The sequence below is a fragment of the Crinia signifera genome, chromosome 6 (assembly GCF_055691185.1).
Source record: "Crinia signifera chromosome 6, ASM5569118v1, whole genome shotgun sequence".
Taxonomy (NCBI): domain Eukaryota; kingdom Metazoa; phylum Chordata; class Amphibia; order Anura; family Myobatrachidae; genus Crinia; species Crinia signifera.
In genome coordinates, this window is record NC_139222.1 from 18,628,586 (window position 1) to 18,651,291 (window position 22,706).

General features: G+C 47.9%; 3 protein-coding genes across 3 annotated transcripts in view; 1 reads left to right on the forward strand and 2 right to left on the reverse strand.

The window, feature by feature from the left end:
* Nucleotides 1-22,706, forward strand: part of LOC146009536 (uncharacterized) — a 783,885-nt gene that overhangs the window by 90,568 nt on the left and 670,611 nt on the right.
* Nucleotides 7,184-8,629, reverse strand: LOC146007369 (uncharacterized; the record flags this gene model as incomplete). Its single annotated transcript, XM_083145718.1, has 1 exon — nt 7,184-8,629. A coding segment is annotated over one exon (660 nt), but the record flags the coding sequence as incomplete, so codon positions are not given.
* LOC146010109 (uncharacterized) lies at nt 8,524-21,496 on the reverse strand. The gene is made up of 3 exons (XM_083151030.1): nt 21,090-21,496; nt 12,008-12,116; nt 8,524-8,924 (listed from the first exon to the last, which is right to left on the reverse strand). The coding sequence occupies exons 1-3, from the start codon at nt 21,198-21,200 to the stop codon at nt 8,635-8,637; spliced, it is 510 nt and encodes a 169-aa protein (XP_083007156.1). The 5' UTR covers nt 21,201-21,496; the 3' UTR covers nt 8,524-8,634.

Consider the following 22,706-nt stretch of genomic DNA (forward strand, 5'->3'; position numbering starts at 1 on the left):
GACAGTATTGAGTTGTTGTGCCATCATAGGTGGCACCAGATTTTGTTGTCTTCGGGCCAAGTTCTGTAGTAACTAATGATTTGTCTGCTGATACTCTGGTGCTTTTTGCTAAAGGTCCTTTCTCTTCTCCCTCTAACAAAGGCATATCCTCGGTATTAGTTTCCTTTTTATCATCTAATTTAAGATCTGGTTTGGGTGGAGGTGCGGTAGGATGTAGAACATGGTGACCCACGGCCATCAGTTCTGTATCCGTGAGGGAAGGGTATACTGGACTGTAAGGTGGAGGTGAAAGGACTTTAAGTTCCTTATTGATACGAGTCTCCTCTATTTTATGGAGTTTTGCAGTGACGTCTCTAATTTTCTTTTGTTTCTTTGTCAAATTGGTGTCATGCCAGAAAGGTGCAATAATAAGCCATTGTTCACCTCCTGCACGCATGTATTTCATATCCCAGGTGGGATCTCCTGTATACCAGGGGAAGGCTTCTTTGTCCCCAAGACAAAGACCTTTTATCATTTGCATAAAGAAAGGATAATTAGAGCCGTCTCTAGGGAAGGGGTTGGGACTACATTTTTCCGACCAACCTGCCAGGTTATCTACCCAGGGGTCAATTAGGAAATAGTCTGTAGAAGAATTACGGGCTACATATTCCTTACAAGTTTCATTGGGTAAGGGTGGTGGATAGGAAATTATTTTATTTTTACTAATTTTTGAACCCATGTTTAGTTTATGTCCTTTTATGTTTGTGTGAGAACTTTCTCCACCTTTTAATTTGTTCCTGATGTTCAGGGTTTTGACTAAAGTCAAGGAAATAGAGTAGTTGTCTACCTTCAGGTAACTTGTGGATCTGGTCTAAAGTTTCAGGACAGATAATAGGATATGTGAAAAGGTTAATTGGTATATCTGTTAAGAAAAATGGGTATGTCTGATCAATGTATTTTTCAATAAGTCCTGTATCCAAATGACAACCCAATATAATAACGGATTCTAAAACGGTGCCATTAGATGATGTCTTTGTTGTGAGTTTAAATCTTGTGGGTTCTCTAATGACAGATGTCAATTTGGGCCAATAATCGTCTCTGTCGGGGTTATGGTACCAGAGGACGATACTACATTTACAATTTAAACAAGTACCTATGTATGGATGTCTGGGGTGTGACATAGACGTAGATGAAGTATGAGAATGGATGAAATATGAGAGCGTGAAAAATTCTTAGTATCCAGACCAGGGGCGCCGTTTCAGTAAGGCAGGAGTGTACCTACAGCAGCAGACTGAAAGGGTTGGTCTTTATCTGAATACTGTGTGAATTATGTATTCACTTTATACATCTCATAAAAATTAATGTTTATGATTGGTTAGTTATAACCACAGACTGTCTACGTGACAGTGGATAGAGTCAAGTGGTTTTATCCTGAAAACTGCATATGAAGCCTCACGTTGCGTTACCCCAAAGAGAGGGGAGCATATAGTCCGCAAGTCTGTTGGCATACAGTAATCAATGAGACAAGAGAGAGAAAGAGTTAGTGTGCGTCAACTTACCAACCGCACAAGATGTACAAGTTAAATACATATATCGCATGTGTGTTCACTTACCAACCACACAAGGATATTACACGTAATACAACTTATACTGTAAAAAAAAGGATAGTAAGAAATGGCCATATAGAAAAAAGGGCGATCAAATTGAGGTGACTAATGAGCGGACCCCTTAGGTCACTCTTTATATATAGTACCAGATCACTGATCTGCGTGTGCACACTATAAAACAACCAGCTGAAACTTTACTACTTTTGAAGTAAAGGTCTATACGGATTCAGGATTCGATATGTCCGTGATCCGAGAACAGGCAACAGACCACGTATGGGTGTCAACAGTTCAACGGGAACGAAGATCGAAATCCCGGACGAGCCCCCAGCTGTTAGGAGGTGATACTTTAACCTACCTCCTGAGGTGGACTCTAACCTACCTCTGGATAGGGAGTTGGACTTTAACCAATCTTCCTTTATCCCTTCTTCCTCAATTTGGTGGCCCCCCTTAGAGCTCCGTGAGTGTTAACCCTGTATATGCTGATCAGAAAAGAAGACCATCATGTATGCAAGGTACAACACTGGTTTATTGTTTACACATACAGCATATTTATACAGTATAGCATGCATGGGCTCGACAAGAGATGATTGGATGATACAGGGGTGTAGCAGGGAGGAGTTCCAGTTACTGTCTAGGGGATATATGTTATTATCATACAAGGACATGGGAGAACAGACAGTTTTTGTAGAAAACATATGAAATACATCTTACAGGAAATAACCTTGAGCAACGCAGCCTTGAGCAGCAGCAGACTGTCACAAAGCAGAATAGAAACTTGTAATTTTCCACTCACTATAAGGCATTTGAGACAAGATGGAGAACAGCATACAAAATGGTGCATAAATCCTTTCAATATCTCACAAACTGTTCTTTCACTCATGGTTAGTGGTTGGGTGAAGACATTTATTGTCAAACAACTGTTAACTCTTTTTAAATCATGGCAACAGAAACTGCCAAAATGACCCTCATCAAAAGTTTACATACCCCAGTTCTTAATACCGTGTAGTGCCCCCTTTAACATCAATGACAGCTTGAAGTCTTTTGTTGTAGTTGTGGATGAGGATCTTTATTTTCTCAGATGGTTTTTCTTGGCAAAAAGCCCCCAGTTCCTGCAAATTCTTGGGCTGTCTTGCATGAACTGCACGTTTGAGATCTCCCCAGAGTGGCTCAATGATATTGAGGTCAGGAGACTTAGATGGGCACTCCAGAACCTTCAGATCTGAATAAGGGCCACTACCATGGGGAGGTGAGAAGGAGGGCAGTTCTTCGGACCATTATCAGAATGGAAGACCAGAAACGAGATCCCACAGGACAGGGCCAAAAGGTCAGATTGCCAAAAGGAAATCTGCTTTCCAGGTGAGCCAATAAAGGTCCACCGACCATAAGGGCTCAGGAGGTTGGATATAGAGGACACCCTGCATGAATGTGCGGACATCCGGTAGCAACGCCAACTTCCTATGGAACAGGATGGACAAAGCCGAAACCTGTACCTTCAAAGAAGATAGGTCCCTCTGTAAGAAGGACAGAACCCTGGCCAAACAGTAAGTCCTGGGATTGAAGTGGCGAGCACGACACCAAGAAAAGTAAGCTCACCAGATACAATGATAAGCACGTGCTGAAGAAGGTTTGTGTGCCCTGAGCATGGTTGAGATTACTCTGGAGTTAAAGGCCTTTGGCCCTTAACATATTGAAGGGGCCACTGATAGAGCTTGCAGATCTGAGAACCAGATCCGTCTGGGCCAATTGGGAGCCACCAGGATCATTGTGCTGCCCTACGCATTCAACTTGCGGATCACTCTGAGGAAGAGTGAAATCGGGAGGAAGGCGTACATCAGAGCAAACGCCACCGGCTGAAAAAGGCATCCACCATGCAAGCACCTGGGTCGTGAGACCTGGACCCGTATAGGATGATCATGTGGTTGTCACTTGATGCCATCAAGTCCACCTCGGGTCTGCACCAATTTCTTACTAGCATCTGGAACACCTCCGTATGGAGGGTTCATTTGCCGGCGTCCAGAGTCTGACGGCTGAGGAAGTCCGCTTCCCAGTTGAGGACTGCTGGGATAAAGAGGTGTTGCTCTGGTGGTTCATATAAGCCACCATCGTCGCATTGTCCGACTGGACTTGTACGGGGCGACCTCCCAGCTAAGGTTCCGCCAGGCAAAGGGCCCCGGAACACTGCCCTCAATTCGAGGACATTGATCGAAAGTTGGGTTTCCTGAGCTTTCCATAGACCCTTGAAAGATCTTTGGCAAGTTACTGCCCCCCACCCGAGGAAGGCTGCCATCCATGGTAAGGAGGTCCACTGGTGGACCCAACAAGGTCTCATCGCTGTCAGCTTCTGGTCTACGAGAAATCCTCACCAAGTGGTCGGGATCCTACACCAGCATTCGTCACAGCCTTATCCTGCGGTCATCGGGTCCCCCCTCTGGCGCAGCGTCACTTCTGGTTGGAGACCCAGAAGTTTATGCACAGACCCGGTCGGAGGGCTGATGGGCGGCAGGCTGGCAAGTTTGATTCAATGTTTATGTTCTGAAGACGGTCTACGGCCCGAAACGCCGTAGGCAACAGTAAACTTTATTTAAATATTAAGACCTGGAGTGCCATCTTCCTTCCATCAGTTATAGTTTATATATATATATATATATATATATATATATATATATTTATATTTACTTTACTGGTGACAATTAAATCCAATCTGAGCTGCTGCTTCAATTAAGAGGCAAATCATCAAAACATACACAATGACAAACAAAGTTTACTTATACTCCGTTCTCACTGCAGGCAAATTCCCGGGTCTAGCATGTCGACCCGGGAATTTGCCTTTTAACACAGGATTTTCTGCAGTGTGAATGGGTCGCATACCCGGATCTCACACACGGGTAAAACCCTTCTTTTTACCCATGTTTGAGATCCGGGTATGCAGACACGGGTTGACCCGTTCACACTGCAGAAAAACCCGTGTTAAAAGGCAAATTACCGGGTAGAACTTCTTCACCTGGGAATTTGCCTTGCAGCGAGAACGGGGTCCGTCCCTGCAGTCCAAATGCCGGGGAAAAGCCGTGTATTTCTCACTGGCAGTGAGAACACGGTATTAGAAGCACCGTCCAGTTGAATATAAATTCACAACACACACATTTACATATTTTCAATCCATTTATTATTACATACAAATGACCATTATACTTTAATCCAATAAAATGACAATTAAAATCCGACTGACCGCTATATGATAGTAGTAAAAAATTGCAGCACTTTTCGCAGTTAAGAATAATGCACTCTCCAGAATTATAAGTCTCTCCAACTGGTGGTTAGTCAGAATATAAGGTGTTAATGCTACAGAACAATGAGGATCCCCATGCGCGCCTGTACCCTCCTCCAAGTTTTCCTAAAGAGGACAGTTTTCCCACTATGCAATCACCTATGAGGCTGCTCCTCCCTGGTGCAATCCCGGGATTTAACATGTAGACAGGTACGTCCTTGGGTGAGCTTCCAGTGAGTAGGCCCCACTCATGGCAAAACTCACGTCTGACCCTCTAACAGTGGTTCTTAACTCGGTCCTCAAGGACCCCCCCCCCCCCCCAACAGTGCACGTTTTCCAGGTCACCTGGCAGGTACACTCATTATTCACTAACACATTTTAAAAGATCACAGGTGGAGATAATTATTTCTCCTGTGATTCTGAGTGGAGACCTGGAAAACGTGCACTGTTGGGGGTCCTTGAGGACTGAGTTGAGAACCACTGCTCTAACGGAATCCACGTTGTGCACAGATATCAGGGGGAGCATCTGCTTTCCTGTGTGTGCTGGGGAGCAGTGGACACAGGATGAGAGCGCTCCATACATAATATACACTGTGACACTCATATATAATACACACACACTGTCACACTATCAAACATCATATAAACACTGTCACACTCATACATAATATATACACACACACACTGTCACACTCTCATACATAATATATACACACACTGTCACTCATACATAATATATACACACACTCACACATAATATATACACACACTCACACTCATACATAATATATACACACACACACGGTCACACTCATACATAATATATACACACACTGTCACAGTCCCATACATAATATAAACAGACACTGTCACACTCATACATAATATATACACACACTGTCCGTCTCATACATAATATATACACACACACACACGGTCACTCTCATACATAATATATACACACACTGTCCGTCTCATACATAATATATACACACACTGTCACACTCTCATACATAATATATACACACACACACTGTCACACTCTCATACATAATATATGCATGCACACTGTCACACTCTCATACATAATATATACACACACTGTCACACTCTCATACATAATATATATACACACTGTCACACTCTCATACATAATATATACACACACTGTCACACTCTCATACATAATATATACACACACTGTCACACTCTCATACATAATATACACACACACTGTCACACTCATACATAATATATACACACACTGTCACACTCTCATACATAATATATACACACACACACTGTCACACTCTCATACATAATATATATACACACACTGTCACACTCTCATACATAATATATACACACACTGTCACACTCTCATACATAATATATATACACACTGTCACACTCTCATACATAATATATACACACACTGTCACACTCTCATACATAATATATACACACACTGTCACACTCTCATACATAATATACACACACACTGTCACACTCTTATACATAATATACACACACACTGTCACACTCTCATACATAATATATATACACACTGTCACACTCTCATACATAATATATACACACACTGTCACACTCTCATACATAATATACACACACACTGTCACACTCTCATACATAATATACACACACACTGTCACACTCTCATACATAATATATACACGCACACTGTCACACTCTCATACATAATATATATACACACACTGTCACACTCATACATAATATATACACACACTGTCACACTCTCATACATAATATATACACACACTGTCACACTCTCATACATAATATATACACACACAGTCACACTCTCATACATAATACACACACACACTGTCACACTCTCATACATAATATACACACACACTGTCACACTCTCATACATAATATATACACACACTGTCACCCTCTCATACATAATATATATACACACACTGTCACACTCTCATACATAATATACACACACACTGTCACACTCTCATACATAATATATATACACACTGTCACACTCTCATACATAATATATACACACACTGTCACACTCTCATACATAATATATATACACACACTGTCACACTCATACATAATATATACACACACTGTCACACTCTCATACATAATATATACACACACTGTCACACTCTCATACATAATATATACACACACACACACGGTCACACTCATACATAATATATACACACACTGTCACACTCATACATAATATATACACACACTGTCACACTCTCATACATAATATATACACACACTGTCACACTCTCATACATAATATATACACACACACACACGGTCACACTCATACATAATATATATACACACTGTCACACTCTCATACATAATATATACACACACTGTCACACTCTCATACATAATATACACACACACTGTCACACTCTCATACATAATATATACACACACACTGTCACACTCATACATAATATATACACACACACACTGTCACACTCTCATACATAATATATACACGCACTGTCACACTCTCATACATAATATATACACGCACACTGTCACACACACTGGAACAACTGCTAGAATGTCACTGATTGAAATTGGGGTACAATCACTATAGCTGATGTACAGAAATAAATGCTGCAGACAGCGGTCTGTAAGAAGAACGATCCTGGGCCCCGATTCCACCAGCCCTATAGGGATCCTAACTCTGCAGCAATAGTAAGTGCAGAACCTTACAGGTCACTCTGCAGGCAGTGATATATACAGCTGCCTTCCCAGGGGTCTTAGCAGAGTAGCGAGCAGACCGATGAGCAGCTCAGCACTCCATAGATTTAGACTGTGGCAGATCAAGGTCAATACGGGGAAAAGGTAAACTCATGAACAGATTTACACAAGTCTTTCACCTTTTTTGTTTCCATGTCGGCAACTAAACTCATGTCTATCTTCGAATGCGTAGACTGTAGCCATGATTGCTTCTGTCGACCTTTGACCATGTCGATCATATGTACGTCGAACTATAGACAATTGACTTAGACATTGTCTATGACCCATCCTGATACCGTTCCAGATCTATCACTTCATGGATACTTTATGAATTTTACGAGACTGTATGAGTTTTCTGATGTTTAGCAAGATGTGATTTGACTGTAAAACATTTCCCACACTCACAACATGTAAATGGCCTCTCGCCTGTGTGAATTCTAACAAGATGGGATTTATTTGCAAAACATTTCCCACACTCAGAGCATGGGAATTCTTTCTCACCTGTGCGACTTTTCTGATGTCTAACCAGATCTGATTTTTGTGTAAAACATTTCCCACACTCAGAGCATGGATATGGTTTCTCACCTGTGTGACTTCTCTCATGTGCAACAAGATTTGATCTGTCTGTAAACCGTTTCCCACACTCAGAGCATGAAAATGGCTTCTCACCTGTGTGACTTCTCTGATGTCTAATAAGGTTTGGTTTGATTGAAAATCCTCTCCCACACTCAGAGCATGAAAAAGGTTTTTCCCCTGTGTGAGTTCTCTGATGTCTAACAAGATTCGGTTTGATTGTAAACCATTTCCCACACTCAGAACATGCAAACGGTTTCTCTCCTGTGTGGATTCTCTGATGCTTAACAAGATCAGCTTTCTCTGAAAAACTTTTCCCACAATCACAGCATGCAAACGGCTTCTCACCTGTGTGAATTCTCTGATGTGTAACCAGACGTGATTTCACTGTAAAACATTTCCCACACTCGGAACATGGAAATTCTTTTACACATCATTTCTCTGGTGTCTAAGAAGGGATTTCTTTGCGAAACATTTGCAACACACAGAGCAAGTAAAGTTTTTATCACCAATGTGAGCGGTACTGTGTGTATCAAGGTCAGGAAAACATTTCTCCAGCTCAGAGGAATCAAATATATCTGCACCGTGATGCATTGGAGGTATATTTATGGGATTGGTGTTTTTGCTTGGAGAATCATGTGTGGGATTATCTTTTACTTTAAAATCTGGAGACAAAATCACATCTCCCTCACTGGTATGCATGCTTGTGCTTCCATCTGTCAGAAATAAAATAAATTAATGGAAAAATATATATTTTTTTATATTACAAGCTAATGTAATGTGCTCAGTTATTCATTTTACATTTGTAAACTACAAATAATTAAAGGTTAAAGTATAAGCGAAATGAAGAACTGCATCTGAGCAGTAAAGTACATGGACTAGTGGTATAAGATGAGAGGGGTCCTCCAGGAGGTCATAGAGTACAGCTAAGCAGGCTGCTGGCTAATAAGTTATCAGGAGGGATGACCAGTTCGTTACCATGCAAACATTCAATCCTATTTCTCGCCTGTCAACCATGAAACATGAGAACAAGTAATCTATCAGCCCTGTTACCAGATTCATAAAACCTATGGTTCGGGTAAAGCAGACTCCATTTGGGTATGAAACAAATATTGCAAATTGTGGTGCACCTCAATGAGCTCCTGGGTAAGGGATCGGGACCGGCGGGATTTCTTCTGTCATTCTAGAAGGGCTAATTCAGCTTCCAAGTCCAACTGGGTCTGCAAATACTGTAGCTATGCTTTAGCCTGGCCCCAAGCAGAATAAGGCCCTGCTAACCACAGCTTTAAGGTTGCACCAGTAGGTAGAAAGGATGTTTCCTCCCATTACCTTTCCACCGTGGTCTTGGGGTCAGACCTAAGAATGGGCTTTCTATTAACCGATCTAGGCTTGAATAAAACTTTACATATTACCAGACAGGAAAACATCTCAAGCCTGTAACGGTAGAGGTGGGCGGTACACCGGAAATGTTCCATTCTGTCAGTAACTGAGCAAACGAGCGGAGCAACACTTCACTTGATCTGTCAAGCTCCATCTAGTGGCCAGTGGAGAGCAACACACTCAAATTCACATGTAAGAAGAGTACACGTAGTAGTACGTTTATTTATAAGGCGCCACAAAGTGTCCGCAGCGCCGTACATAGCAAACAAATTACAAGGTAACGTACAGGGTGTGTTGATAAAACAGAGCATAAATAGGGTATAGCTGGTAGAACTAAAATTGGCATCAGTTCTCAAGTAGGTGTCGAAATTGTGGAGGAGACTGAAGGTGAAGTAGAGGAAGGGAAGAACAGGGCAGGAGCGCTGGGGAGGTAAAGAGGTAGGGTGAGTACGTGAGGAAGGAGGGCCCTGCTCATAAGAGTTAACAGACTAAAAATAGGTGGGTGGACGAACGAAAAACAATAGGATAAGTAGGAACGGAGGTGGTAGGGTAGGAAGGATAGGAGGAGCGAAAGAGGTTAGGAGGAGGAGGGATAGGCAAGTCGGAAGAAGTGGGTTTTGAGGGAACGGTTGAAAAAGGTAAGGAAATCAGAAAGCCTGATGGGTGGCGGGAGGTTGTTCCAGTGCAGGGGGGCAGCGCGAGAGAAGTCTTGGACACGGGAGTGGGAGGAGGTGATTAGGTGAGAGGTCAGGCGGCGGTCGGTGGCGGAGTGAAGAGGACGGGAGGGAGTGTGGATAGAGATCAGTGAAAAGAGGTAGGGAGCTGTGGAGGAGGAGAGAGCCTTGTAGGTGGTGGTGAGGAGTTTAAAGAGAACTCGGAAAGGAATGGGGAGCCAGTGAAGAGACAGACAGAGAGGGGAGGCGGAGGTAGAGCGGCGGGAGAGGAAGATGAGCCCAGCAGCAGCGTTAAGAATGGATTGGAGAGGGACGAGGCGGGCGAGAGGAGAAGGATGTAGTAGAGAGAACCAAGAAGAAGTGGCAAAAGGAGACAGAGGGGAGTTCTATTGAAGATTTACCCCTAAGTTCCCCCCTGGCCAGTGGGGCCATAGTGGAGCGGTTATGTTTCTCCAGCTGCTTGACAGAAAGGACCCAAAGAGATGAGTGTGAACGAGGCCGAAGGTACAAGTCATGCACCAGCGGAGGCATCTAGAACCTCACACCTCTAAAGAAGAACAAGCAATGCAAAGTGATCAGAGGAACAAGATTAGGTCTGGTGCGAGCTATGACATCGCAGAAAAGTAAATAGCTCAGATTCCTGAATTAGCCAGGCTGTGCATGATGTGAGGGGGAGAGCAGGAGTATAAGAGGGGCTGATGGCTCCTGATGTATGAGATACACCAGAGAGTGTGGGGAGGAGACTGGTCAGATCTCTGGGCTGGTAACACAGTGACATGATGTGAGGCGAGAGCAGGAGTATAATAGGGGCTGATGGCACCTGATGTATGAGATGCACCAGAGAGTGTGGGGAGGAGACTGGTCAGATCTCTGGGCTGGTAACACACAGTGACATGATGTGAGGGGGAGAGCAGGAGTATAATAGGGGCTGATGGCTCCTGATGTATGAGATACACCAGAGAGTGTGGGGAGGAGACTGGTCAGATCTCTGGGCTGGTAACACACAGTGACATGATGTGACGGGAGAGCAGGAGTATAATAGGGGCTGATGGCTGCTGATGTATGAGATTCACCAGAGAGTGTGGGGAGGAGACTGGTCAGATCTCTGGGCTGGTAACACAGTGACATGATGTGAGGGGAGAGCAGGAGTATAATAGGGGCTGATGGCTCCTGATGTATGAGATACACCAGAGAGTGTGGGGAGGAGACTGGTCAGATCTCTGGGCTTTTAACACACAGTGACATGATGTGAGGGGCAGAGCGGGAGTATAATAGGGGCTGATGGCTCCTGACTCCCCCACTGGACAGATACATTCCCCTCATTAGTCTGTAGGGACAGAGGAGGGTGCGGGATAAGAGGCCGCTGTAGTAAAAGAGGAGGGTGCGGGATAAGAGACCGCTGTAGTGACAGAGGAGGATGCGGGATAAGAGGCCGCTGTAGTGACAGAGGAGGGTGCAGGATAAGAAGCCTCTGTAGTGACAGAGGAGGGTGCGGGATATGAGGCTGCTGTAGTGACAGAGGAGGGTGCAGAATAAGAGGCCGCTGTAGTGACAGAGGAGGGTGCGGGATAAGAGACTGCTGTAGTGACAGAGGAGGGTGCAGGATAAGAGGCCGCTGTAGTGACAGAGGAGGGTGCGGGATAAGAGGCTGCTGTAGTGACAGAGGAGGGTGCAGGATAAGAGGCTGCTGTAGTGACAGAACAAGGAGAATATGCGACTCTCTGTAATAAGAGAATATTACTCACCTGTGCTGGTATCTGTAGGGATTTCCTCCTCCTTACACTGCTGGTCACCCCTCACATCCATCTCTTCTTCCTCTATATATTCTACTTTAATAACAGTCAGATCTTCATACTAAATAACCACAAAATAATACAAATGAAAATATTTCAGAATGCATTACTTGGGAATAAGGGGATTTTTGTCCTTACCTGGAAAATCCTTATTTCTGAATCCGTTGGTGGACAGTGGGAAGGGGCGGAGCCATGGTGATGGGCACCAAGTAGCTAAACACTTTAGTGGTGCAGCCCAAGCCCCTCCTTCCCCACACTCCATCCTAGGTCAGTTTAGACTACCACCGGACTTAGGAGCACAGGAAAAGGAGAGAACATAGGAAATAGAAAGAAAAAAAAAGAGAGAGCAATCTTGTATTATCGTGAAACAAGAGCTTTCCCTAATACCAACCCCTCAGCCGATCAGGGGCGTCAGGGCGGGCGCCCAGTGTCCACCAACGGATTCAGAAATAAGGATTTTCCAGGTAAGGACAAAAATCCCCTTATTTCCTTCATGCCGTTGGTGGACAGTGGGACGTCCCACAGCTGTCCCCTCACGGGAGGGAACGCTCCTGAGCTGCAGTAAGAACGCCACAGCCGAACGCAGAGTCGACCTCTGTGAAAGTATCAAACCGGTAGTGGCCTATAAAGGTGTGCATGGAAGACTATGTGGCTGCGCGGCACAGCTGCTCTGCGGAGACTCCGGAAGCCACAGCCCATGATGATCCTACCGAGCGAGTGGAATGGGCCGTGAGCCCCGCTGGCGCTGGCCTGTTTGCCAGGAGGTACGCTTGCTGAACCGTAAGCCGCAACCATCTGGCTAGGGATTGCTTGGATGCGGGCCAACCCCGCTTCTGGTGATCGTAAAGAACGAACAAAGCCTCTGTTCTTCTAATGTCCCTGGTCCTATCCACATAGATGTGAAGGGCCCGAACCACATTAAGAGCCTGTCCTCCACTAGAATCCTGGAAGGAAGGAACTACGATTTCTTGGTTTACATGAAACCTGGATACCACCTTTGGCAGGTAATCCAACCTGGTACAGAGGACTGCCCGATCCTGGTGGAAAACCAAAAACGGTGGCTTACAAGATAGAGCAGATAAATCAGAGACCCACCTAGCTGATGCAATTGCCAGAAGGAAACATACCTTCCATGAAAGCCAACGCAACTTAACTGACTCTAGAGGCTCAAACGGAGACGCCTGTAGAGACCTAAGAACTAAAGGTAGATCCCACAGAACTAAGGGACTACGAAAGGGAGGAGTTACGTACATGACACCCTGGAGAAAAGTACGAACCTCAGGTCTTGTTGCAATGCGCCTCTGAAAGAGAACAGAGAGTGCTGAAACCTGAACTTTTAAAGTGGAATGTTGAAGGCCCAAATCTACTCCTGATTGCAGGAAGGCCAAAACCTTGGGTAAGGAGAAAATCCTTGGATTCTTCCTGTGTTCCCCACACCAGCGGAAAAAAGATTTCCAGACCCTGTAGTAGATCCTTGCTGAAGAAGGCTTCCTAGCAGCTATCATGGTTCTGACCACAGAGTCCGAGAACCCCCTGTTTCTTAAGATCTCCCTCTCAACAGCCAACCCGTCAAACCGAGACGAGCCAGGTTGGGATGTTGACAGGGTCCCTGAGACAGAAAGTATGGCCGGAGAGGTAACCGTTACTGAGGTTCCACCGCCATGAGCAGGAGATCGGCATAAGAGGACCTGCGTGGCCAATTTGGAGCCACTAGGATTACCATCACCCGTTCCCGCTTGAGTCTCCATAGGAATCGAGGAAGAAGAGCCACGGGCGGGAAGGCGTATACCAGGTCGAACGTCCAAGGTGCCGACAGAGCGACGCCCAGAAACGTGCCTGGATCCCGAGTCCTGGACCTGTAGCAAGGCAACTTGTGGTTCCACCGAGATGCCAGGAGGTCTATCTGGGGCCTGCCCCAGCGAAGGATTAGAGAGTGAAAAACCTCCGGATGGAGAGACCATTCTCTGGAGTGGATCTCCTGGCGGCTTAGAAAGTCCGCCTCCCAGTTTTCGACGCCAGGGATGTACACTGCTGACAGTGCCAAGAGGTGACGTTCTGCCCATCGAAGAATTGGCTGTACTTCCAGAAAGGCCAATCTGCTCCAAGTCCCCCCCTGGTGGTTGATGTACGCCACCGCCGTGGCATTGTCTGTCTGTACCTTGACTACACGAGTGTAAATCAGGGGGGCCGCCTGGAGGAGGGCCAGGTAGATTGCCCTGAGCTCCAGGATATTGATTGGCAACTGCGATTCCTGGTGGGACCAAACCCCCTGATAGGATTGATCCTCCACCACCGCTCCCCAGCCCTTGAGGCTGGCATCTGTCATCAAGAGTACCCAGTCGAAGACTAGGAAGGGTCTTCCCATGGACAGATGTCGAGGCTTGAGCCACCAGAGCAACGATAGTCGAACGAGAGAGAATACTATCTCTGCCTCTTCAGAGCCTGTGGCGAACGATTCCAATGCTTGAGAATCTGGAGCTGTAATGGTCGAGAGTGAAATTGGGCAAATTCCACCATCTCGAAGCACGAGACCATCTTGCCTAAAATCTTCATGCAAAGATGAAGCGAGACCCTCTTGTGTTTGAGAAACCGCCGCTAGAGAGCCTGCAAGGCCAGCTGCTTTCCATCTGGAAGATAGACCCTCTGGGTCTGGGAGTCCAGACGCGCTCCCAGATGTATCATTGCATGGGAGGGTTCCAGGCTGGACTTGCGCCAGTTCACCAGCCAACCGTGAGTCTGGAGCAGGTTCAGCGTAAGGCCTAGGTGTTGAAGCAGTAGGTCCCTGGACTGGCCGAGGATTAGGAGGTCGTCCAGGTAAGGCAGAATCCGTACTCCCTGGAGATAAAGAAAGGCTGCTATTACCCCCATCACCTTCGTAAAGACCCTTGGTGCTGTAGAGATTCCAAAGGGTAGAGCCCGAAATTGGACATGAAGATCCTTGGTCGCAAACCGGAGGTTCTTGCGGTGATCCGGGTGTATCGGAATATGCAGGTATGCGTCCCTGATGTCCAGGGATACCATGAAATCCCCTGGCTCCATTGCCTGTAGAATGGACTGAAGGGACTCCATGCGAAACCGTGGAACCTTCAAGAAGACGTTAAGGTCCTTGAGGTTCAGGATTGGTTGGAAGGATCCATCCGGCTTCCCGACTAGAAACAAATTGGAGTAATAGCCGTGGCCCCTCTGCAGAGGAGGAACCACTTCTATCACCTGAGTCCGAAGAAGGGTCTGACTCTGAATTGAGGCGTTGAGAGCCTCCGCCTTCTGAGGACAAGCTGGATGTCCCGTGATGAAGAATCGGGTTGGTGGACGCCTGTTGAAAGAGAGATAGTGGGCGAAATGTAATAGGGTGCGATTTTTTAGACATGTGCGATTTTTGGTCAAAAACGGCCGAAATCGCACATTTTCCGAAAATCGCACATTTAATAGGTTAAAAATCGCGGTAAAAAGCGCACTTTTTACCGCGAAATCGCACATTTTAAAGATGCGATTTTCAGTCACACTGAAAATCGCATCCAGATGTTTTCCCATAGGAAACTATAGAACTCGCATATGTAATAGGATGCGAGTTCTAAAGTCGCATATGGGACCTTACCAAAAAACGCTAAAAAAATAGACCAGCTTCTTGCTGGCGATTTTTACAGAACCATGCACAAATCTGTGTGATCTGTGCATGGTTCTGTCCAAAAAAAGGCTAAAAGTTAAAGTAAAAAAAAAAAACGGCGTGGGGTCCCCCCTCCAGAGCATAACCAGCCCCGGGCTGAAAGAGCCGGTCCTGGTTTCATAAAATCACAGGAACAAACAAGTTGGGGTTCCGTGCATTTTATAAAACCAGCACCAGGCTCAAGGGCCGGTCCTGGTTCCCAAAATACGGGGGACAAAATGACTAGGGGTCCCCCGTATTTCAAGAACCAGCACCGGGCCCAACCAGCCAGCAGGGTAATGCCACAGCCGGGGGGAGACTTTTTATACAAGTCCCCCCGGCCAAAGCATTTAGCCCTCTGACCGGTCAGCATGGGCAGGGGTCCTGGGGGAGTGGGGACCCCCCCAAAGAAGGGGTCCCCCCCCTCCAGAACTTACCAGCCCATGCTGAAGCCCGGGGCTGTCCTCGATGCCCCTGGGCGGTGGGCATCGAGCTGATATTTGGTGTAAAAAAATAGATAAACTATTGTTTTTTACTGTGGCACTACAAGTGCCAGCAAGCCTCCCCAGCAAGCTGGGACTTGGAGAACCACAAGTCCCAGCCTGCTGGGCATTAAAGGGCCCGCTGGCACTTGTAGTTCCACAGTTAAAAAAATAGTGCACAAAACACACTGACACACATTTTAAATAAAACTTTAATACACACATTACACACATACTAATACTTACCTATCTTCTTCCCGTAGGTAGCCCTGGTCCTGATGTCCTCCGGTCCTGTGTCGGCGTTCCTCTTCATGTCGACGTCCTTCTTGAAGTCGACGTCCCTGTCGGCGATGGCGTCCGGTGTCCGGGTCCGACGAAATCCATGGAGGAAGCTGTGGAAGGAAACCATACTCACCTGTCCCAGCGCGACGTAGTCCAGGTAAGGGTCTTGGAAAAAAAACAAACCGACACCCGAACCAGACCGGACTGACGGAGACGCACGTGTGTTTGTTTACATCGTGCGGCTCCGCCTCCCGAATGCCGCTATTGGCCGCTAGGCCGCAAGGCGGCCAATAGCGGCATTCGGGAGGCGGAGCCGCACGATGTAAACACCGTGCGGCTCTCTGTCCGGCTGGATTCGGGTGTCGGTTTTTTTTTTTTCCAAGACCCTTACCTGGACTACGTCGCGCTGGGACAGGTGAGTAGGATTTCCTTCCACAGCTTCCTCCATGGATTTCGTCGGACCCGGACACCGGACGCCATCGCCGACAGGGACGTCGACTTCAAGAAGGACGTCGACATGAAGAGGAACGCCGACACAGGACCGGAGGACATCAGGACCAGGGCTACCTACGGGAAGAAGATAGGTAAGTATTAGTATGTGTGTAATGTGTGTATTAAAGTTTTATTTAAAATGTGTGTCAGTGTGTTTTGTGCACTATTTTTTTAACTGTGGAACTACAAGTGCCAGCGGGCCCTTTAATGCCCAGCAGGCTGGGACTTGTGGTTCTCCAAGTCCCAGCTTGCTGGGGAGGCTTGCTGGCACTTGTAGTGCCACAGTAAAAAACAATAGTTTATCTATTTTTTTACACCAAATATCAGCTCGATGCCCACCGCCCAGGGGCATCGAGGACAGCCCCGGGCTTCAGCATGGGCTGGTAAGTTCTGGAGGGGGGGGACCCCTTCTTTGGGGGGGTCCCCACTCCCCCAGGACCCCTGCCCATGCTGACCGGTCAGAGGGCTAAATGCTTTGGCCGGGGGGACTTGTATAAAAAGTCTCCCCCCGGCTGTGGCATTACCCTGCTGGCTGGTTGGGCCCGGTGCTGGTTCTTGAAATACGGGGGACCCCTAGTCATTTTGTCCCCCGTATTTTGGGAACCAGGACCGGCCCTTGAGCCTGGTGCTGGTTTTATAAAATGCACGGAACCCCAACTTGTTTGTTCCTGTGATTTTATGAAACCAGGACCGGCTCTTTCAGCCCGGGGCTGGTTATGCTCTGGAGGGGGGACCCCACGCCGTTTTTTTTTTAATTTTATTTTTTTACCCAAAATCGCATATATGAAAATGCGCACATTTTCATGACTGAAAATGCGCACATTTTCATGACTGGAAATCGCGGCAAATCGCATTTTTTGCCGCTAATTCGCATCTCATTACATATGCGAATTCGCGGCAAAAAACGCGATTTTTAAAGGTGCGATTTGGTGCGATTTTTTTTTAGTCTAAAAAATCGCACCCTATTACATTTCGCCCAGTATCCTTCCGACACTATACTCAAAATCCAGTGGTCCGATGTCGGCTATCTCCTCCTGTTGGCAAAATGGAGGAGGCGAGCGCCTACCGGCAGGGAGTCACCCTAAAGGATCCCCAAGTCATTGGGAGGTCTTCTAAGTGGCCTTAGGAGGCTGACGTTTGCCAGACCAGGACTGTCTGTTCTTACCAAACGACTCCCTCCTGGGTGGACGGCTTCTTGTTGAAGGTTGTCCCCTCGGCTTTCCCTGTGGCCGAAAGGAACGAAAGGACTGCTTTGGCTTGGAGGGTGCCGACGGGAGAAAGGCTGTTTTGGAGGTGGCTACCGTTGTCACGATCTTATCTAGTTCTGGACCGAATAGCATATCACCTACGAAAGGAAGGGCCTCCAAGGCCTTTTTGGACTCTGCGTCCGCATTCCAAGTGCATAGTGCGTAGCCACAGGGCTCTTCTGGCTGCAACCGAAGACGCTGAGATCCTGGAAGATAATGTAGCCGTATCCAAGGCTGCCTCGCCCAAGTATGTGGAGGCTTCTCTGATCTGGTCTACTAAAGAAAGCAGCTCTGATCAGCATGTGCCTGACGTGATGTTCTCCGTTAGAGCATCCGCCCATTTGCCTACTGCTCTAGCCACCCAGGCCGAGGCCAAGGCTGGCCTAGTAAGCATACCCGCATGAGAAAAAATAGACTTGAAAACATGTTCCATCTTTCTATCAGTGGGGTCCTTTAGAGCCGCCACTGTGGGGATAGGCAAGGTAGTAGCCTTTACCAGCCGGGCTTTGTCGGAATCCACCTGAGGCGTGCGTTCCCATTTCGTGCGCCCCTCTGACGGAAAAGGATAAGAAGTAAACGTACGCTTAGAAATCGTAAACTTCTTATTAGGATAGGACCAGGCCTTTGCCAGGTCTCCCTCAAGCTGCGCCGAAGAAGGGAAAATAGCCGGATCCTTCTTCTTGCGCTTAAAAGAGGGTGCCTCCTCCGTAGGGGTCTGGTCTGGCTCCTGTATGTTAAGGCATGAGCGGACCGCCTTCACCAGCACATCTACCCTGGATTGGGTCATAACCTCGTCCTGGGATGTAGCCTCCTCGTCAGGGTCATCTGTGTCAGCCTGGTCGTCCCCTGAAGTATCCGTCCCCATAGAGTCAGCTCTCTGGGTGCGGGCTCTGGGGTTCTTGCGCTTGCTAGCGGCACCCAGCAGGTTCTGTAGAGAAGAAGAAACCTGAACCAGTCCTTGCACTGAGGAAGAAAGGCCCTGTACCCAAGCTGGCTCAGGCGCAGGTGCCAGCGTCTGAGGCTGGGATTGCGTGAGCGGAGCCGGCTGTGCTGGCGGGGGAGTCGCCTGTGAAGGTCGACTCAGCACTGGTGGGGGCTGAGGGGATGTACGGGAAGCGGCTAGCTGTCCAGCAAGGTCCCTCATGGCTGCCGTAAGGGCCTGTGCCCAACCAGGTTCCGAGGGAGGGGATGCCTGAGACGGGGCCGAATCGTCAGATTCCCCACCATTACAGCATGCACACACACCCCCATGGTCTGTAGAAGTAGAGGAAAATTTTTCCTTACACACTTAAAGGCCCGCAGGGCAGGAGCGTCCCCTGACCATGAGGGTCTTGTGGACTTTGAGCCTGACTTGGAAGTCATAGCTATGCTCTATCACAGGTCAATACAAGAAGAAAGACTGAGGATAGAGAAGTTTGCAGAGAAAAAACCTCCATATAAAGATATAGAGAGGGGTGTGAAAATCACAGCACTGAACACCTAGAAGGTGCAGTGTCAATAAGGTACAACCTGACCCGTCGTGGAGACTGGGGAAGGAAGGGTGCCACAGTGTCCCACAAACAGATCTCTCTGCTGCGTCTGCTGCTGCTGCTGCGCGGAAACACTGGCAGTCCCCGGCGGGAACTCACAGAGAGGCTCTCTGCCTGGGACTGGGCTGGGAGGAAGTGAGGGAACTACCCTCCCCTTCCTGGAACCGTGCCAGGGCTTCTAAAAATGGCGGCCCTCACCGCTATCAAAAAATGCCCTGGTGGTCTAGTGGCCTCGGTTTCCCATGTAGGGACCGAGTGCCACTGCCAGGAGCTGTCCGGGAGCGCACCCACTCCTGGCGGCTATGTGCGCTAAGCTCCCTCCCTCCCCCTTCGGCGTCTAGAACTAGACGCCTAGTTGAGGTTTTGCACCATTGCGGATTAGAGTCAAGCTCCCTTACGGGAAGTGGCTCTATCCGGCGTCTCCCCCAGCCAGGGCCGGCGCCACCACTAGGCAGCTCTAGGCATTTGCCTAGGGCGCCGGCACCTGGAGGGCGGCAGTTCGCCCCTCACCCCCAGAGAACTGTGTAAAAAAATTGCTGCCCCGGCGTCCCTGCAGTGCTGGGGCGGTCAGGGGTGTCCGTGCCGTAGGGGTACCTGCGGCGCCGTCATGTGTATAAAGCTGGCTGCGGCCGGCGGGGTCCCTGTAGTGAATAGCAAATAACTAGCGCTATGCGCGCAGCGGGGCAGCAATTTTTTTACACAGGTACCACCCCCCCCCTCCCTCCCCCTAGCACCGGGGCGCCCCCACCCCGACTCGCTTGGGGCGCTCCGGTGCCTTGCACCGGCCCTGCCCCCAGCCGCGACACCGCAGCGTGCTGTGGGGAGGAGGAGGGGGACAGGGGAGTGCGGCTTACCTGCTCCTCTGCGCACTTCCCTCTGTGCTGGGAACCCGAGCCGGCAGGTCAGCGGCAGTTCGCGGCGAGCCGGCTCCGGAGCAGGGGAGCAGCCTGGGTGGTCCACCCAGCTTGCTCGCCGCTGTTGAGAAAAAAAAAAAAACGTGTTTAAAAACGCTGCAGGTATCTGCAGCAGCTACAAAAAAACCTGCCTGTGCTCTAAGGCACCAAGAAAAAACTGACCTAGGATGGAGTGTGGGGAAGGAGGGGCCTGGGCTGCACCACTAAAGTGTTTAGCTACTTGGTGCACGTCGCCATGGCTCCGCCCCTTCCCACTGTCCCAGTGTCAGCCAACCGGCATGAAGGACATAACCAGAACTCTGGGCCTAATTCAGATCTGATTAATGGGCTGCTATTTTTTGAAGTCGTGCGATCAGGTATACGCCTTAGACACACACAGATCTGCTCTACAGATCATATAGGAGAAGTCACTTTAGTATTTGGTGAGAACACAAATCCCACCTACCTGATCCTCATGTGGGGTCGTGTCAGTCTCCTCTGTACAATACTGGGAATACAGAGGACGGGGACATCTCTCTGGGGTATCTCGGTTACTGGGCCCATCTGTAGGAGACATGCAGTGACTGAGGACATGGTATATATGTGATTATCTTGGGAATACAGAGGACGGGGACATCTCTCTGGGGTATCTCTGTTACTGGGCCCATCTGTAGGAGACACGCAGTGACTGAGGACATGGTATATATGTGATTATCCTGGGAATACAGAGGACGGGGACATCTCTCTGGGGTATCTCTGTTACTGGGCCCATCTGTAGGAGACACGCAGTGACTGAGGACATGGTATATATGTGATTATCCTGGGAATACAGAGGACGGGAACATCTCTCCGGGGTATCTCTGTTACTGGGCCCATCTGTAGGAGACATGCAGTGACTGAGGACATGGTATATATGTGATTATCCTGGGAATACAGAGGACAGGGACATCTCTCCGGGATATCTCTGTTACTGGCCCATCTGTAGGAGACACGCAGTGACTGAGGACATGGTATATATGTGATTATACTGGGAATACAGAGGACGGGGACATCTCTCTGGGGTATCTCTGTTACTGGGCCCATCTGTAGGAGACACGCAGTGACTGAGGACATGGTATATATGTGACTATCCTGGGAATACAGAGGACGGGGACATCTCTCTGGGGTATCTCTGTTACTGGCCCCATCTGTAGGAGACACGCAGTGACTGAGGACATGGTATATATGTGATTATCCTGGGAATAAAGAGGACGGGGACATCTCTCTGGGGTATCTCTGTTACTGGGCCCATCTGTAGGAGACACGCAGTGACTGAGGACATTGTATATATGTGATTATCCTGGGAATACAGAGGATGGGGACATCTCTCTGGGGTATCTCTGTTACTGGGCCCATCTGTAGGAGGCACGCAGTGACTGAGGACATTGTATATATGTGATTATCCTGGGAATACAGACGACGCGGACATCTCTCTGGGGTATCTCTGTTACTGGGCCCATCTGTAGGAGACACGCAGTGACTGAGGACATTGTATATATGTGATTATCCTGGGAATACAGAGGACGGGGACATCTCTCTAGGGTATCTCTGTTACTGGGCCCATCTGTAGGAGACACGCAGTGACTGAGGACATGGTATATATGTGATTATCCTGGGAATACAGAGGACGTGGACATCTCTCTGGGGTATCTCTGTTACTGGGCCCATCTGTAGGAGACACGCAGTGACTGAGGACATGGTATATATGTGACTATACTGGGAATACAGAGGACGGGGACATCTCTCTGGGGTATCTCTGTTACTGGCCCCATCTGTAGGAGACACGCAGTGATTGAGGACATGGTATATACAGTATGTGATTATCCTGGGAATACAGAGGACGGGGACATCACTCTGGGGTATCTCTGTTACTGGGCCCATCTGTAGGAGACACGCAGTGACTGAGGACATGGTATATATGTGATTATCCTGGGAATACAGAGGACGGGGACATCTCTCCGGGGTATCTCTGTTACTGGGCCCATCTGTAGGAGACACACAGTGACTGAGGACATGGTATATATGTGATTATCCTGGGAATACA